Source organism: Raphanus sativus, chromosome 5 (assembly GCF_000801105.2).
Source record: "Raphanus sativus cultivar WK10039 chromosome 5, ASM80110v3, whole genome shotgun sequence".
In the NCBI taxonomy this organism is placed as follows: Eukaryota; Viridiplantae; Streptophyta; class Magnoliopsida; order Brassicales; family Brassicaceae; genus Raphanus; species Raphanus sativus.
This window is the reverse complement of record NC_079515.1, coordinates 37,821,920-37,840,214: the sequence shown is the minus strand read 5'-3', so window position 1 is coordinate 37,840,214 and position 18,295 is coordinate 37,821,920. Positions and strand designations below refer to the sequence as shown.

Below are 18,295 nucleotides of genomic sequence, written 5' to 3'. Positions count from 1 at the left end.
ACTTCATCTGCTCCATTTCATTCCACCAAAACCCTAAAAAGTCCTATAAAAGCTCTACTCTTGTTCCTTTTCTTCACCACCAAAGCACATCAAACATTCTATATTGATTCTCCTTTTTCAAAGCAACACAGAACACTAGCTAGTCTCAAGAAAGATGAAGAACGAATCAACCATTATTGATGTCCCTGCAGAATCAAGCTCAGCAATGAAAGGAAAAGCTCCTCTAATCGGTGTGGCTAAAGACCATACTACTAGTGGCTCAGGTGGATACAAGAGAGGTCTCTCGATCTTCGACTTCCTCCTCCGTTTAGCTGCCATTGTTGCAGCATCAGTAGCAGCTGGAACCATGTTTACAAGCGACGAGACTCTTCCCTTCTTTACACAGTTCTTGCAGTTCCAAGCTGGCTACGACGATATACCAACTTTCCAGTTACGAGTTTATTGATGTATCTAATCAATAATACTGTTTACTTGTGCCTTAAGTCACCTAATTATGTCATGTGTTGTTGTCTTCAGGTTCTTTGTGATTGCCATGTCCATAGTTTCAGGATATCTCGTCCTGTCTCTTCCTATCTCTGTCGTTACCATCGTTCGTCCTCTCGCCACTGCTCCAAGGCTCCTCTTGCTCGTTCTTGACACTGTACATACTCAAACCCCTATTTATCTCCTCCAGTTTTTTTTTGTACTTACGTTTTTAAAAATTATTTTTATTTTAAATTAGATGATGTTTCAGCTTTTAACGTAAAAAAAATATTAATTTCGTATGTTTTATGATCTGTTTGTGTTCTGTAAATTGATATATTATTAGTGTAAATTATGGTTTAGTGGGTAAATTGTTTCTTTAATTTTTGTGGATAGTCTTAAAACCTCATCTTCAAGAAAAAAAAACTAAAATGTATATGATTAACAGGCGGCCCTGGCGTTTAACATGGCGGCTGCATCATCGGCAGCAGCGATATCGTATCTAGCACACAATGGGAACCAGAACACGAACTGGCTTCCCATTTGCCAACAGTTTGGTGACTTCTGTCTGAAAAGCAGCGGAGCTGTCGTGTCCTCCTTTGTAGCCGTTGTCTTCTTCACCATCCTCGTTGTCCTCTCTGGTGTCGCTCTCAAAAGACACTAATCAACACCCTTCTTGATATGTGTTCATTACTGTAAAATTAAAACTATTGTACGTATGTCATGTGTGTAATTACTCATCTTGCCTTGTGTATGTTGTATTAATCTTTTTTTTTTTAAATGACAATGGAAGTGTGATTATAGCTCTGCTTTTGTGAAAGAAAAAGAAATGATTTTCTCAAATCTCATCTTCCACAATAATCTTATTATAACTCAAAAATAACTTTACAGACAAGTCTGTGTTCACTTTTATGCTATTCAGATAATGGTATACACTTTGTCTGAACTACTACAAGCTACACCTTTATAAGTAGTTTCTTATACAAAACTGTGAAGCTAAACCTCTGCAGCGTTAACATTTCTCATTCACAGCTATGCTAGCTGCAATTCATATAGCATGTGACTAGAAAGAAGAAGCGTTATATACTTGTACCCGTTATATACTTGTACCTCTTTTCATTTTGTTGTGTAATTCATTGCCAAAAGCTGTGCATATAGAATCTCATTCCACGTGTCAGGTACACCAGGTAAGCACCAGTGACTACAATCTTGAGGAGCATCTTCAGGAGTTCCAGGCTCTCTATACCGTGAAGGATGAGCATCTTTCCTGAACTCGGTCAGATATGTAATGTTCAGAAACTCAACCTTACTATGTTCATATCTCATTTCTTTTATTACTTCAAAGACATAAGTGTTTTGGATAGGGTCAGGTTCCACCTTCTTCATATCAGTCTCTGGCTCTGTATCAGCATCACACAAACCACCCAAGTTCCATGTCCCATTCCTGCAACAACCCAAAAAAGCTTTAGACTCTTGTCTAATGATTAATCCTCATAGATTGTTGTGAAAAAACAGACCTATAATGCACAGGAGAGAAGCTTCTGAAGAAGACATAACTACTGTCAGAATCTAGTCTCTCTAAAACCCATGACTTCCATGTCTTTAAAGACTTCTTAAACCCCTCCATTACTCCAATTGTCTTGTTCAGTTTACCTCCCTCCTGAAAATAGCAACCTCTGCATCAACAACAACAAAACACAGTAAGAGAACTCATCCATCACCTTTGAAGGGACTAGTGAAGCATTGGTCTATAACCCATTTAAAAAAAAAGTTACATACATATACGCTTCCAAATTTCTAAAAAGAAATTATATAAACTCTTAATAAATTACATATAGCCCTCAAAATTTCATGTTTCATTCTTACATGTTAAAGGTTTTGTCTTCGTTCCACCAATGTCCTGTGTTGAAGACCAGAACATCAGACCCGACCCATCTTTTCGACTGCCAGTTGAACTCATCAACTCTAACAGTCATCTTGACGTCCTCCGTTGAGTTCTCAGGTGGCCTAGCAACCACGACAAGAAACGGTGTTCTATGATACTCGACCGTTAGGTTATGTTCTGGAAACCGCATCGAGAGGAAACCCTTGTGCTTGCTTATAGGGTTACCATTAACTTCATATATCTCAGATTGATTAGACACAGCTTGTGAAAGCATACATAAAAGTGATTCCCATTGGTTTCTTCCTATGGAATCTCCGACGAACACTATCCTCCCGTTCCGACTCCTCTCCAGAAGATCACTTGCGTTGAATCTATAATAGTTTCAGACCACATGAACCAAGTCATCGTGGTGAGAAAAATAAAGTAAAAATATTGAACTAGATTGGCGCCAGATTCAAATCCAGAGGTCTAAAAGTCTAAAAGTCTAAAAGTCTAAAAGTCTTAACCTTTAAATCAAAGCAATGTAAAGTAATTTTAGAAAATTAAAGTGAGCAAAGTTTTATTAGTGTTTTTTCTATGAAAATGGTTTGTACTATTTAATTTTAAAAAATAACTAGGAGGTTCTGGTAGGTTCATACAAGGATAAAGTTTATATCATGTTATGTTAACTCTTATTATAGATTGTAAATTTATCTGAACGAGTCTTGAACTTGTGACCTTTTAGGTTCATATTAGATAATCTTTAAAGTAGATTCAATGAGTATTTGAAAGTATTTAGAATGATATACTCCCTCTGTTTTTTAAAGATGTATGTTTTAGTGTTTTCACACATATTAAGAAAACACATTAACTATACATCATTTTTAGAAATTATCAAATTCCAATGCATTTTAACCAATAGTCTTTCAATAAATTCAATCAATTTTATTGAAATTTGCAATTTTTGTATAGGAAACATAAAAAATACATCTTTGTGAAACAATTTATTTTTTTAAAACATCTATCTTTAAAAAACAGAGGGAGTAGTTTTTAATGAGTGTTTAGATGATTTTAGGTGAATTTTTACTAGATTTTAGTTAGGACACTGTAAAATTCTATCTAAAACTATAAGATTTGAAGATTTATCTACCAAAACACTAAGATCATTAGAAATCTCATTAAATTGGCGACACCAAATATTTTCAAGAAAATTTGAGTTTACAGTATAATTCAAAATAACAAGTTCAATAATATTGTATATTTAACTCTTTAAATTTTACTTTTAAATAAAAATGAATTTTGATACAAAAAATAAAAATAAAAATGAATTTATCATTTTGATACAACTCACTTCAACTTCTAGTTTTGTCCCTAAAAGTTATAATCCATTATGACAACTTTTGGATATAATTAGGTTTGTACTTTTAGAAGCATTGCATTGTAAGTTTAAAACTAATGAATCAATCAATGAATTGCTTGTAACCCTAGATGTTTGTTTTCATCCACACCAATCGATACCTTAAGTCCCAAGCAAAAATTACATAAAGAGTGTGACAACATACCGTGGAAGATCGCAACCGTGTGGTTGCCATCGCCATTGTCGGAAACCAGAATTTTTTCTTCCATTATTCAGACAACGAAACCCAGGATCCAGAAACCGACACTCTTCTCCATAAGAGGTTCCGTCCACGCCACGTTGTCGGCTACGAACCCATTTTCCGTACGAATAGTCGCATACGTCGTCATCTCTCCGTTCCTTCGTCGATGAAGAAGATAAGAATCCAAAACAGAGATGAGGCTTGATGCCGACAAGATCCACGACGGTAACGGAGAATATCAAGAAACTGATGAGAAGAGAGATTCCGACGAATATATGTTTCTTGATCTTGAAGGTTGACAAGAAAGGAGAAGAAGATAGAGGGACGAGTTGTTTTAGAGAATTCGATTCTTGATGATGATCCATGTCGGCACAAGATTTGACCTCTCGTTGTAAAGGGGAGACGTGAAGATTGTGAATATGCGATCTTCTTTTTTGACAGGGGAAAGTATTAATAAATATATATATGTTCCTGTAACGCAATAAATTCGTAATTAAATTATTAATAGATCCACTATCAATTCATCCATGTGACAGACACAAATATTAATGGGAATATTAAAAGATGCATCCCACAAAAACCAATTAACGTAATAATAAAATACGTTTCCTACCATGTTCTGTTCTACATGTTTTAGATCGAGATGACTATCAATTTCCCAAGATAATTCAAGTTTGAAACTGTAATTTATCATGTGAACAATAAAATATATATTTTAAAAAACTGTAGTTCAATGTAAGTTTATTTTGGAAAAATATATTTTTTTTTTTAATTTAGTCATAACTAAAAATCATACATCACACAAATAGCGCATGCTATTTTGCGTTAGATTTGTTTTTAAATGATACTCAGTATTTTTAGAGTATTATTGGAAATGAAGAAACAAAAAGAGATTGAAAAATCAAACGATTAATTTCCATAAAAAGAAAGAATTGTTCATACAAGGTAAGTGTTACTATATATATATATATATATATATGTGTGTGTGTTTTATTCACTAAGTTACTTTTGTGCAGAAATGTATCTGTGGTTAAAGCTTACCAATAATTTTTGAAAATATAATACTATCAACTAACTGTAATCTTTTTTACAAAAAAAAAAACTAACTATAATCTTATCTTTTCTATATGATAGATATGTTTCAGTTGATAAAGATATTACTACAGTTTTGTTAATTTCCCAAAACTCTATTTGGGTCCACGAAAATTCAGTTGGCTTTGAGTTTTAAAGCCCAGCCCATAAAAAAGTGAGAGCACACTTCTTTGATCTGGTGTTGATGAGCACTAAAAGAGATGAGCTCTTCTAAGGAAACCAAAGGGAAGAGGTGAGCTCTTCTTAAATTTTTTTAAGGAATGTTTCAAGTCCCCGAATTCTCGGATCCGGCCGCGCATGTATGTCTGAGTTATGAACACGAGAGAGAGAATAGTGGATTCTAAATTCCTGATCTTATCGTTTTCGTTCACAGAATCGCGTTACAATGTTATTAAGGGGGGTTTATTGAACTGATGATTTGGTAGGATTTTATTTTTTGTTCAAATCTCTCCTTATTGGATCCAGAATTTACAAAAGTTCTCTTAAATCCTTGCTTATTGGATCTATCATTTATACAAACTCTAACAAATTCACCCTTATTGAAAAATAAGGATTTCATCTATAAAACATATCAGAAATTATTTGGGAAGTATTTGAAAATGATTTGTAGTTAAAATTGTGTGACCAGAAATTCCATCGTGGGAGATGGTATTTGAAAAAAAAAATCACAGGTTTTCTTTTTCTTAACTTTCGACCTTTTTTGGTTCTTGGAAATTAATACAACTTCAGTGACTTTGTCGAAGAAATAAAACCAGAGATGAAGAACATGACCATTATGATTATTAGGATCATGCTTTGACTGATTTTATTTTTTAGGTCCAAGTTTGTGTAGGATTGGATAGTTAATGGTGGTGGTCATAGAATTCAATTGATGAAGAATAGATGAGACTCTGAGTTGTTTTAATTTCAGAGAAAATCCAATTTATATTATCCCCAAAATTTTTTTTACGAAACAGAAAACTCAAAAGGATTAGTCAAATTTTGTTGTTGTTAGTTTCAGACATGGAAGCTCCCAGAGAAAAAGAGAGAGATACATGCTCTATTTTTTTGTTCTTCTGAGATTTGTTTTGTAACAGGAAAGAGATAGCATGAGTGATGAATAAAATAATTACAGGACAATTGATGATGACATGAAAAATTCTTCACTTAAATTTTTTTCATTTAAGAGGAAAAAGTGTATGATTAGTGTCATGCGATAAGATCAAAAGCAAGTAAGATGAAACAAATATGTAAGATTTAGGAGAAACACACAAATTTTGTAGACAGAAATGAAGCTGATGAAATGATCTTCTGCGGTTATGATAGATAACTTATGGTATAACTAGTTTGTTTTATTTTGTTTTAAAATGTTATTAAGAATCTTCAAATCACCAATTTCTTAGGAAAAAAAATCCAAAATCATCCTTTTAAATTCCTACCAGAATCTTCCAAATCCTTATCAAAATCTACAAATCCTATCCAAATTCCACTTAATCTAAAAGTCCAAGAATTTTCTCAAATCCTTAGTCCTAAAAATAGTCATAGAAACACGAGAATTTTACTCTTGGAGATACAATATCAGTTTCCAATATCACTAAAAGACACATTAAATGTTTAGCACACTTTCTCATTGTAAAATGACCAGAATAACCTCCAACTAAGCTAAGAGAGATAACACCTCTCGTTACCTTTTCTTCTAACTAATCAAACCAATCTATTTTTTTTAACAAATAAAATATATTTTTTTCTAATTAATAACCAAACATTATTTCCTCACTTTAACAGAATCATGAAAACTCTTTCTCCTCCGACATTTTCTAGATCCAGATATCGTACTCAGACATGAGAGGTTAGAGAGATTGAAGCCTAATCTCTCCATCTGAAATTGTCCCTAGTACCTTTTATCACTTTCGCTTTTCTCGATTTCTATGTTTCGATGAATTTCAATTTCAATTTTTAAATCCAAAAATCTCGATGGTAGTGAATACAGTGGAGGTGAAAGACGTGAAGGTGGTGGTAGAGGAAACGGTGGATACCGAGATGGAGGCGGTGGTGGTTACGGAGGCGATGGCGGAAGATGTGAGTGTGAATACAACGGTGATGGTTTGTGGGATGTGGCTACTCAAGTGGAGAAGATGGTGGCGGATACGGTGGAGAAAGCGGTGGATACGGTGGAGGAAGCGGTGGATACCGCAGTGGAGGTGGTGGTGGTTATTCCCTAATACTCTTTATCACTTTCGCTTTTCTCGATTTCTATATTTCGATGGAATCTCAATTTCAATTTTCAAATCCAGAAATCTCGATGGTAGTGAATACAGTGGAGGTGGAAGACATGAAGGTAGTGGTAGAGGAAACGGTGGATACCGCGATGGAGGTGGTGGTGGTTACAGAGGCGATGGTGGAAGACGTGAGTGTGAATATAATGGTGGTGGTCTGTGGGATGTGGCGGTGGTGGTGGATAGCATGGTGGAGATCGTAGAACAAGAGTGAAAGTTGTGGTGGTTATGGTTATGGAACTGGTAGATACAAAGATGGTGGATACGGAAGTTGTGGATACGGAAAAAGATACAGTGGATGCGGAAGATTTCAGGGTGCAAAATAGGATGGTGGAGGCCGTGGTGGTGGTGGATAGAAGAATGAAGATTGTTATGGTTATGAATACGGAGGTGGTAGTGGATGGCGTGGTGGAGGTGACGGTAGATACTGGGAGTTGTGGTGGTTATGAATACATAAATGGTAGATACAAAGATGGTGGATACACAGGTTGTAGATATAGAAATGGATATTGTGGATGTGGAAGATTTCTGGATGTGATGGAGGCTGTGGTGGCGAATAATAACAAATAATATATCATAAACAAAATAAAAAATAAAATGGTTAGATCTTGTTTTTTATATTCAATCAAATGGCCACAAACTAAAGTTAACGATTCTATAAACAAAATATTAATAAAAAAATTTAACTTGATAATATGAACCAAACAACAAAGACCAACTTGTTTCTTCCTTTTGTAAGGATAATATCGTCCAAAAATTACCTAGAAATCTGTGAAAGTGTGTCTTAGACAACTTGTGTCTTAGAACGATAGAAGAAAGACGAAAGTATCTTATTGTGTAAGTCTCTCTAGAAACACAAACGCAAATGTAAACGCAAAGAAACAATAGAGACCTAGACTCATTTTTTCAAAATATGTTGTAGAAATGATTCAGATATTCCTTCCACACTTTCTTTGCAAAAAAAAGAATCAAAAGCAGAGTGATATAGAATAAAATGGTCCTTACCTTTTGCTTTGGACCAGATAGAAAAGGTGATGTAAGTTGTAACACTACATTACATTTTACACACATGCTATGCCCTCTGCTTTAATCATTTGTTAGGTCCACACTCTTTTTCTTCTTGTAAATCTCATCCCATGAGTCTCAACACTTCCCAAAACCATCTTTCTTCATCATTGATTCATTATACATGCACATAGACATATACAAGCTCTCAAATGACTTTTTGCAAGCTTCATTGGATATTTATCTCAGATTTTCAGGAATCAAATAATAAGCACTTGTCAACATATTTTGCTATCTGCCTCAGAAGGCTCTTTTTAATCTCGTTCTTAAATTAGTTGAATAGTAGATACTAAATAACTAAATACATTAGGAAGTTTACACTGATATTAATTCTCCTCCTTTGTATGTTTTCTCTATATGACAATTGCGTCAAGTAGGGGCCCAAAACCTAACGCAAGATCTAAAAGGTTGTCACTATCAACCTCGTCCATCTCCATCCTGCTCCATTGTTTCCTCAGCAAATGAGTTATTCTGTTTCACGAAACCAACACGCAAGGCTATACTATTATTATTCTCATTATTTTCTGCATAAAATTTAAAGAGAATGATGTTGAAAATATTCAAATTATTCTCAGTATTTTCTGCATAAAACTGCAAGAGAACCATGCTGAAAATATTCAAATAATATACCTTTAATTCTCTATTTTGTATGATCTATTTAAACAGTATAAATTCATCATTCGGTTCAAAAATTCATCTTTTCGAAAAGTTAATTTAAAAAAAAAATCTTTGTTTCAGAAAGAACATATTTCATGTTTTCTAGGTATTTTTATTAGTTAAAAGTGATAAACTGTAAATTATCTATTGGTCTGAAATTATTGAAATTAATAATCACATAAAATAAAACATTTGTCATCAAAATTTAATATATTTTTAATATGTGTAGCACACAAAATCATGTATGTTTTAGAAACAGAGAAAATAATATTTACTAAAACTTGGATGGATGCAATGTCAAGTTAATATATTATAGTACCACAAGTTACCTTATTAAAAATATTTTTACTAACTTAACCAAGTTTTAAATTCTGAATTTTTTTTCGTCAGTTTTGGTGTCTAAGTAACAAATAAGTCAATATATATCGAAACGACAATTCTAGCATCAGTCTTTGAATTGAACAAAAACATGACGGTGCCAAACAAATAAGAATGGTAAAACTAAACTAGATAGTTGAGGCACATATATATATATATATATATATTAATTGGTTAAACTTGACTTTTAAAAAGAAAAGAAAGTGTAGGCTATCAAAATCATGCTAGGCAACAAGTTATCAACAAATTGGCCATGTGCGATTACAGTCAAGTGTAGCATTATTCTCCCTGATTCCTTCTTTATATTATCTATTGAAATGCTCTTTGGGTCTACTATAAAAATACTAATTTCATATATATGTCTCATCTCGAGAAACAGCCACGACGTCTGTTTAACGCTTAAAACAATCCAATTTAATTTGCATCATGCATATTTAATCAAATAGCAGCATATACTTGCTTATACTTACGTAAGCAAATTGAATAGGACAAGAATGTCAAAGTTATATTACCATGGGATGAGGAGTTGACTAATAGTAAATGTGTTGGCCGTTGTAGCCATCGGGACACGGTGGTGGCTCAACAACGTCACCGTGACATTCGAGGTTAACTCCGAATAGCCTCACCGTTCTCGAGCTCCTTGCAACCACCGTCGGTGTCTCAGCGACGGCGCCTACGATTTTTCACCATCACGACACGTGCATGTCTTTTAGTCACATATATTTTTATAAAGTAAATAATGAGCACTAGGCCTAATGAGCACGTTAGTCGAAGAGGATTGCATGGTTCTCCTCACGCGCGTGTAAGAGATTAGTTACAACTTGCGAAGTTTATTTTCTTGTCAACAACTAATAAAAGACATACATGACAAAATAACAGAGACAGGAAAATCTATAACAAACTAATATAACAAAAAAAAAAATTATGTCAAAAATGTCTTTTAAGATGATTGTTCTTGTAGAATACCATGTGAATATGCATACCAATCTAAAACACCGTGCATAAAAAAGAATAATATATGATAGATTATTAAAGATACGAATATATATTTTGTGAAAACGACGTTATCTACTAAGAATATCTTTGAAACAAACAAAAAGAAAGAAAAAATGAGATATAAACGTTTTACCATATTGTGAATATTCTTGGTGAATATTAGGGTAAGAACTAGTTGACGTGTGTACTTGACGATAAGGTGTAGTCAGGCCGCTCCAGTACGCCGTTGTGTTAACATGAACCTCTTGAGACACGGCGGAGACAGCCGAAGGATAAGAAGCCTCGCCCCGTCTCCGCCAGCCAATGAACAGTCTATGGAAATCAAAACGGTGCCGTTGGAAGAAAACAACATCCCCAGCGTCGAGGTGCTTGTCTTTGACGTACTTGCTCCATCCTTTGGTCAAGACGTAGCTTTGACTACTGTTCCAGTATGAGTATCTGAACTTCCAAGACTTTCCTGACTCGTCCTCGAAGCTAAGAAGCATCCCTTTCTCAGCCGTCATGTCGCCGCCGCCATTATTGAGAGGGAGATATTTCTCGGCGTATTGTTTCGGTATGACTAAACGGTTTAGCTTTCCTACGTCGCTTGGTGTGAGTGATTTCTCGAACAAGGACTCTCTATATGCTACGGCGTCGTTTTGGTGATGGTTCATGGAGACAGTGTTGTGGTAGATGTCTCTTGAGTAATTGTCGACTGACATTTTTTTGGAGAGAGAGAGAGAGAGAGAGAGAGAGAGAGAGAGAGAGAGAGAGAGAGAGAGAGAGAGAGAGAGAGAGAGAGAAAAAGACAGTAGAGAGAATATGCAGAGATGCTTGGTGGCGAAAGAGAGATGGGTAATGGTACTAATATAGTATTAGACGTAGGTAAGAGAGAGTCAGTGAAAAAACTGTGAAAATAGTTAAATTGATGTGAAACTGTGGGAACTATTTGATGTAAATGAAGAGGACACGACATCGATAGTACTTTTAAGGTTTTGCGTGATGATATTTCTTTTCAAATCATTGTTTTATTTTTGTTATTTTTGCAAGTCCATGTATATCAATTATCAAGTAAACATTTTAAATATATAGTATCGAAATTCTCTTAGTTCTCTTTTAAATGACATTAGATCTTAAGAGGTTCTACATTATTTCTATTCTATAGTGTGTGAAATAATCAAATGGTTATAAAGGGTAGTGAGGTTTGCCCTAATGTATACGATATTAATTCTTAGTAGTTAATCCATGTCGTTTAAGAACTTATATGGTTAAACTTTTAGCAGCAAAAAAATGTATGGTTAAATATAAATACGTGTAAGAAATATAAGGGATATACTACCAAGGTTGGTGATTATGTTATTTTTCTTTTGAACGATCTGAATTCAAACCCGGCTTGAGAACAATGAGTGAAAGAATCTTAACTTTTTGGGGGTTTTATTCAAAAAAGTTATGACTCATTCCGGCCCTGAGATTTACAAATTTGAGATTTATGTTTTTGTAAATTATTTTCTTGAATTATGGGAATCATATGCCAAATGTTTCATTTGTCTATGCTCTGGATCTCCCTTGAAATTATTATCCGATTACAATTCCTTCCTCTTCGAATTTGGTATATATTTGTTGTGTTTTGTTGGTTTGTTAATATATGCGATTAGTCGGGATCCAACGGCTGAGAAGTGAAGGGTACATTATCAGTAAGGTACATAGGATACTTACCCCTGACGCAAGTGAGAAGCTCAAGCTGTGACAATATGGAGCATGTGCTTTGCCTTTCCAACACACCATCGCAAGCATCTTCTTCACTTCTACTTCATATAGTTCATAACAGCCCTTAATGTTCATTCTCTCTATCTCCACTTTTTATTTTACATTTTCTTTCTGATCATTTTACAATTGAGAAAGATAAGGACTTAATGAGTTTTACCAAAAAAATACTTAGTGAACTGTTTGTGAAATCGACTTGACTTTGTGGCCCGTCTCTCTTTTTCTTGTTGAGTAACTGATACCCAACATGCAGTCATAACGTTTCGAAAAATCACAGTTATAAATGAAAACCCAACATACAATTCACCAAATATATAAATAATCAATTAATATCGCTCAAAACATACAATTCACCAAATATATAAATAATCAATTAATATCGCTCAAAACATTGTAGAACAAAACTTATATTCTTGGTTTATTTATCAAATTACACATATTTAACATTCAATTCAAAAAAAAAATTCATTAATTTGTACCCATGGTGTATAATATTAGGTTTGAAAAAAATCCAACCTAATAATGGATAGGTTGCAATCACAGCTGAAACTTACTCTTAATCCAACCTAATATAAAGAAATATTAATGAAATATTAATATTTAGCATTTATTGAAACTCATACAGCTCCTGATGGTTAATGGTTTAATGATCTCTTGGTTATAAAGAAAAGGCACGAGAGGAATCTGCAATGTAATTCGTGGAGGGTTCCTAATATGATAAACCTGCACATTTTTTATATAATGTTTAAAGACGACAAACTTTGTCATTTTTAGGAATGTGTTTTGAGCAGCTTCATGAAACTCAGGGTATTACTTTTGCTTTATTATTTCTGTTTCTGACATTTTCTCCATTCCCTAGTAGATTAAAACTGCTGTATGAACTGTAAGTTTTTCTAATACTCCCTCTGTTTTTTAAAGATAGATGTTTTAGAAAAATAAATTGTTTCACAAAGATGTATTTTTTTTGATGTTTTCTATATAAAAATTGCAAATTTCAATAAAATTGATTGAAATTTATTGAAAGACTATTGGTTAAAATGCATTGGAATTTGATAATTTCTAAAAATGATGTATAGTTAATGTGTTTTTCTTAGTATGTGTGAAAACACCAAAAACATACATCTTTAAAAACAGAGGGAGTATTTTCTATGTAGTTTTTGCTATAGTAATAATATCAATTTTGATCATAATAAATATTAGTACGACAAGACAAGATTTATCCTGCGCAATAAATGATGCAAATCGTGTTGAAGCCAATGGCGTAGCTCCTGCATGACAAAAGTACGTCGACACCAATCAAAATAATTAAGACTAGAGATGACTTATCTATTTTTTGGTCGAAATGTTAAAAGCTTATCAGCTAACCACTATCGCAACCTCTAGATTGGAAAGTATTCTTTCCGTTTCATAGAAGGTGTCGATTTATAATTTTACTTTTGTTTCATGAAAAATATCATGTTATATTTCCAATGTAAAATTTTAAATAAAATTAAAAAACATAATTAAGAGGTATTTTAATTATGAAACATAATTAAGAGGTATAATGTTACATAATGGTTATGAAATTTATTACGTACGATTTATGCCATTACTCTCATTATGGTAAATCTATTTTTGTGGTAAAAATAAATAAATATGTGTGTAGACGTCACTAACGTCAATTTATCAAGATACTGCGAGCTAGCTAGAAGAATAAATCAAAGAGAAAGACAGACTAAGTGATCTTTTCTTTAATGTTGTCAAAAATATTGCTATTGTTAAACTTAAAGTTTCACTGTATGATTTCGAAACATAGTATTTTTATTTATAAACATAACTTGTAAAGACAAGAAGTCAAAAAAATAATAGCAATCAGAAAATTTAGTCGAGTATCAGGAAATTAATAAACCTGACGATAATCTTTCGCTTGCATGTTGTTTTGTATTTAACCATAAGTAGGGGACAAGAGCTATTTGTTGTATTTTCTATGAAACCAAAACTAAATGCCCCGGAAACAGAGGAGAGAGGACACATAATTTCCTTCACATTTTTTTCTTGTTAAAAATATCTGCATTATTCAGTATCTTCATATATTATAACCCTAAAAATTTATGCATCGCATATCTTAGACTTATACAAATTTGAGAAACTGTAAGCAATTAACTAATAACCTTGCGCAGAGAAAATCACACCAATAGATTAAACTGAAAGATCGGTAATATAATATTTCATTCACATAAGTTTTGAGGCAAATAACTTTCTATGATATTTTGTTGTTTTTTTGAAACCTAATGATATTTGTTTGTTGTTTTCAATATCTGCTAAGTTATTTAACTATTCCATATTTTGATTGCACATGCTACATTTATTTAGGGACACAATTCATATACTGGTTGCTCTAAACTTATCAGACTATTGCTCCAGCAACAACTATCAAAGAACTATAGTATTCACAATACTGAAAAGTCAAAATTGTACAATATACAATCGTACCAGTTACAACACATCAAAAGTTTATCCAAGTTTGAGGATAAGTTTAAGAGTGTGGACTGGAGTATGAAAAAACTATTTGAATCTTGGACGTATAAGAAAAGAAACACACAAAACGTTATTTTGATAAGAAAAACAAATAAATAAAAAGGTGCGGCTAAGTTTGAGTTGAAAAATATACAGGAAATAGATGGTAGGAAATGGAAACAAAACATTTGCACGCCTCTATTTTCTTTCTTCTGAGTTCTTTCATTGCATCAAAGATTCAGGTCCCATTTTATTATACGCAAAGGCCCCATTTCAAATTTAACCCCATTTTGCCTTTACAAAATATATATGTTATTCCATCGGCTATATTTATCATTCTATGTTTTTATTTTATTTCAAAATAAATATCATTCTACAATCCTAATGTAATTTTGTAAATCAAATCTAATTTTTAATCTTTTGAATAATCAATAGTTTTTTATTTAAATAATTTTTATTTAATTAATCATATATTAGTGAATTATATATATTTTTAATCTCTGTGAAATGTGTGAGAGTGATATTTATTTTGAAACGGATAGAATAACAAAAAAAACTATCTCATTTAGCCGAAAACAAATTATTTTGTATGAAATAATGTTTCATGGTGAAAAAGTTGATTAAGAAGATTAGAATCCAGGATTCTGTATGTACCTAAAATGATGTAATAAGATCAGAGAGAGAGAGTCTAACTCCAGCCCCAAATAATTATACTTGTTTCATACCAGGGGTGGTCCTGAACACAGCAGCGAAGTAAAATATTAGCTTAAGACTCCCTAATTTTTTTACAAAAATAACATAGAGAAAGACCCTCAATTTGTGAAAAAAATTTCTTTTTGAAAATTTCTTACTAAATTGTTTAGGGTCTCCACCATATTAGGGACGTCCACCTCCATCAACCAGAGCGAACATGTTTTGGAACATCATTGTGGACAAACTCTGATTAAAATAAAATTATATCCACTTGGAAAATATTTAACAATATTTTTTTGTCAACATATTCAACAATATTCATTACAAGACTTTGAGTTTTGAATTTTCTTTTTTACTAAATAAATTATTTTCGGTTTTGGTTTTCACGTGAGATGGTTAGGAAACACAAGAAGTGGGCTTTTAAACTGGACCCACATTAATGGCAGTAGCAGGCTGAGAGAGAGTGGGTCCCTGCAACGCCCATGATCCCAAAATTTCCAAAGAAAATGGAGACAACTTCTGTGTTTATCCGAAAGCCACCCTCACGCTTTGGATTATCTTTTCCTTGGCATATATTCATTTTCATTTTATTTAGTTTTATAAATACTTGGAAAATATAATGAAACGGTATAAAATATGATGAAAAACGCGGTGCTCCGTCAATTGCATTACGGGCAATCACAAAAATAGTTCGAGGTTCGATTATATTATTTATAGTTTCGCATAAAAACTATGACTTGGTGTTCAACTTTACATCTGGTTAATTTTTTAAAACAAATCAGTCAAATGAAGATGCTATCAGTATATTTATGTATTTTATTTTATTTCATCAACTTATTACACTTCTTCAAAATATTATCATAGTAGATGTTTAGTTACGATATACAAGGCGCAGATTGATAACTGTTTGGCAATATGTTCATGCATCTGTAAAGTATTGGTGCTATTTTGTTGTCAGCTATTATAAATGAAAAAATATATTAAATCCCTCCGTAGATATAGACTCAGAGTAGTAAGCCATCTACATCTTGTTAGAAACAAACGATCTCAATTTGGTTACCAAAGTTCGAACTCTGCCATAGGTCTTAAACCTTAGGCAGCCAATTCCTTAGTTATTTACTGGGTTTAATTTGGGCCGAGCTGACTAGTATATTTTAGTGCTTACCTTTAAACTTTTAGTACGCTATACATAAGTTTCATATATATAAATTTTCATTTATGTGCAGGTCCATTTATTAGGTTGAATAGTTCTTTTTGTAAGGTTTTGTAAACAAATTCACCATGAAATTTACAAGTGTTCAACCACATATGGAGTCTTGAGGAGGCAACTGGTCTATTGGATGCTGTTATTAGACTGGCAGCGTGGGCCCATCCTTTAAATGGTTATCATCTAAAATCTTAGAGCATCCGCAGCGGCAATTCGATGCTCGAGTTCATAAATCCTTTTTTTTTTTTACTTTTTTGGTTTGATTTTTTTTTAAAAAAAAAAGCGGGCCAGTCGCGGGCCACCACGTGTCATGAGGTCCGCGCTACAGTTGCTGAACCGATTCATCCCGAAGAGACGCACAGCTTGAGGTTCATAAATCTGGGATTTGTTTAATATTTTTTTTGTCTTGGTTTTTGTGTGAACCTCGGTGTGATACTTCCCGCTGCGGTTGCTCTTAGTTCTCTTAACTCCTTGTCACATTGGAAACTTGAAAAAGCAAGAGAGTCTATCAACAAGCCGGCCTTCCGTATTGATAGGAGTGTGATCTCCTTGGATCTTTCTCAATCATATGTGGCTATAGGGGCTTTCTTAATTGGATGTCCTCCTTTTCTGTTTAAGATAGTCGGTTTGAGTGTCTTTCTTTTTTGTTTATGATTGTGTTTGATCCAATTTGGTGGTTCCCTATCCTTCTTGTTGTATTGGTTTTAATGGTTTGAAGTAATGAAAGGTTCTTCCAGTGTCTAAGACAAGTCCCGAGGAAAAAACTGTTTGCAACAGTATAAACAAACAAATATCTAAAGTAAGTCAAGATAAATGTATCACAAGTCAAAACGATGGTAAAGAATAAAAGAAACAGCATATATATATACATCGATACTCAAACAAAAAAAAGAAGAAAATTCAAAAGAATAAGATATATCAAGTAGTAGTCTCATGAATGTTCACCACACGAGAACTATGTTGTAGGTTAACTTAAAACGAATGAAGAAATATTTATCTTTTTGAAATTTTATAGATAGGAGAAGAAGAAAGCATGTCACTCTACCGGTACAAATACAATTTCATCAGTTCAGAATAATTTAGTTGCAAACACTATTTTCTAGTTAACTGGTTGGGTTTCTTATTTGGGCTTATTTACTTGATAATAATAAAGCCCACAATATAATTGATCAGGCATGTTCCGCGAGTTTAAAAACACTGGCTTAAGACGCAAGGAAGAATAAAGGATCATATATAAGATTTTAGTTTGTTGACTTCAGTGACTTTTTTTTTTGCTAAAATATTAAAATAATGTTTGCTCCAGGTGGGGTCGAACCCAACACCTTTTGTAGTGAGAACAGTGCCGGCTCTGACCCATGGCAACATGGGCAAAATGCCATGGGTCCATAGGTCCAAAAAAAAAAATTATAGGTCCAAAAAAAAATATGTATTTTATTAATTAAAAGATCTATTTTAATGAAAAAGACTATTTTTGTTTAACTAAAAACCAGGATTAACTAACATAATTAATTACAATAGAAACAAAAATTTATATTGTACAATTCTCAATTTTCCATATAACAAAGCCTAAATTTATACAAAAAATAAAAAAACAATTTTTTTTAAACCACAATTTTTGTTTACTTTAATTTACAGAAATACAATAATTAAAAGTTAAAAAAACTTATAAAAAAGGTCTTTTATTTTATATTTTCCTAAGGTCGTTAAATTTTTTAAGACGGCACTGAGTGAGAAAATGCTGTTTCAACTTCAGTGACTTCAGTGACTTGAGTAACTGAGATCCTTTTTT

The 18,295-nt window shown here is 33.0% G+C and overlaps 4 protein-coding genes across 6 annotated transcripts; 2 read left to right on the top strand and 2 right to left on the bottom strand.

The window, feature by feature from the left end:
• The first annotated feature begins 56 nt into the window (after window positions 1–56).
• Window positions 57–1,285, top strand: LOC130512729 (casparian strip membrane protein 2-like). The gene is made up of 3 exons (XM_057011000.1): window positions 57–429; window positions 517–640; window positions 911–1,285. The coding sequence occupies exons 1-3, from the start codon at window positions 155–157 to the stop codon at window positions 1,124–1,126; spliced, it is 615 nt and encodes a 204-aa protein (XP_056866980.1). The 5' UTR covers window positions 57–154; the 3' UTR covers window positions 1,127–1,285.
• A 27-nt stretch (window positions 1,286–1,312) lies between these two features.
• On the bottom strand, window positions 1,313–4,376 carry LOC130512728 (protein trichome birefringence-like 8). 2 transcript variants are annotated; one of them, XM_057010999.1, is made up of 5 exons: window positions 3,889–4,376; window positions 2,329–2,718; window positions 1,980–2,138; window positions 1,840–1,906; window positions 1,313–1,729 (listed from the first exon to the last, which is right to left on the bottom strand). In XM_057010999.1, the coding sequence occupies exons 1-5, from the start codon at window positions 4,287–4,289 to the stop codon at window positions 1,703–1,705; spliced, it is 1,044 nt and encodes a 347-aa protein (XP_056866979.1). In that variant the 5' UTR covers window positions 4,290–4,376; the 3' UTR covers window positions 1,313–1,702. The 2 variants fall into 2 exon arrangements, with proteins under 2 accessions (XP_056866979.1, XP_056866978.1); XM_057010998.1 differs by having other exon boundaries at window positions 1,313–1,906; window positions 3,889–4,375.
• A 2,270-nt stretch (window positions 4,377–6,646) lies between these two features.
• Window positions 6,647–7,889, top strand: LOC108857687 (uncharacterized). The gene is made up of 2 exons (XM_018631698.2): window positions 6,647–7,196; window positions 7,290–7,889. Exons 1-2 carry the CDS (start codon window positions 6,970–6,972, stop codon window positions 7,483–7,485), a joined length of 423 nt encoding a protein of 140 aa, XP_018487200.2. The 5' UTR covers window positions 6,647–6,969; the 3' UTR covers window positions 7,486–7,889.
• A 348-nt stretch (window positions 7,890–8,237) lies between these two features.
• On the bottom strand, window positions 8,238–11,156 carry LOC108857686 (B3 domain-containing protein At3g11580). Of its 2 annotated transcripts, none has more exons than XM_018631697.2 (3): window positions 10,501–11,156; window positions 9,884–10,044; window positions 8,238–8,833 (listed from the first exon to the last, which is right to left on the bottom strand). In XM_018631697.2, the coding sequence occupies exons 1-2, from the start codon at window positions 11,066–11,068 to the stop codon at window positions 9,902–9,904; spliced, it is 711 nt and encodes a 236-aa protein (XP_018487199.1). In that variant the 5' UTR covers window positions 11,069–11,156; the 3' UTR covers window positions 8,238–8,833; window positions 9,884–9,901. The 2 variants fall into 2 exon arrangements, with proteins under 2 accessions (XP_018487199.1, XP_018487198.1); XM_018631696.2 differs by having other exon boundaries at window positions 8,238–8,807; window positions 10,501–11,152.
• Window positions 11,157–18,295: the final 7,139 nt, after the last annotated feature.

Excerpts from the sequence above, each read along its gene's own strand:
- LOC130512729 (XM_057011000.1), top strand. The coding sequence starts at position 155 with ATGAAGAACGAATCAACCATTATTGATGTCCCTGCAGAATCAAGCTCA. Across the intron at positions 430-516 it reads GACGATATACCAACTTTCCA|GTTCTTTGTGATTGCCATGT; the intron begins GTTACGAGTTTA and ends TGTTGTCTTCAG. Across the intron at positions 641-910 it reads TCTTGCTCGTTCTTGACACT|GCGGCCCTGGCGTTTAACAT; the intron begins GTACATACTCAA and ends TATGATTAACAG.
- LOC108857686 (XM_018631697.2), bottom strand. The coding sequence starts at position 11,068 with ATGTCAGTCGACAATTACTCAAGAGACATCTACCACAACACTGTCTCC. Across the intron at positions 10,045-10,500 it reads CCAAGAATATTCACAATATG|GCGCCGTCGCTGAGACACCG; the intron begins GTAAAACGTTTA and ends GAAAAATCGTAG.
- LOC108857687 (XM_018631698.2), top strand. The coding sequence starts at position 6,970 with ATGGTAGTGAATACAGTGGAGGTGAAAGACGTGAAGGTGGTGGTAGAG. Across the intron at positions 7,197-7,289 it reads CGGTGGATACCGCAGTGGAG|AAATCTCGATGGTAGTGAAT; the intron begins GTGGTGGTGGTT and ends TTTCAAATCCAG.
- LOC130512728 (XM_057010998.1), bottom strand. The coding sequence starts at position 4,289 with ATGGATCATCATCAAGAATCGAATTCTCTAAAACAACTCGTCCCTCTA. Across the intron at positions 2,139-2,328 it reads GAAGACAAAACCTTTAACAT|AGGTTGCTATTTTCAGGAGG; the intron begins GTAAGAATGAAA and ends TTGTTGATGCAG. Across the intron at positions 1,907-1,979 it reads TTCTCTCCTGTGCATTATAG|GAATGGGACATGGAACTTGG; the intron begins GTCTGTTTTTTC and ends GGGTTGTTGCAG.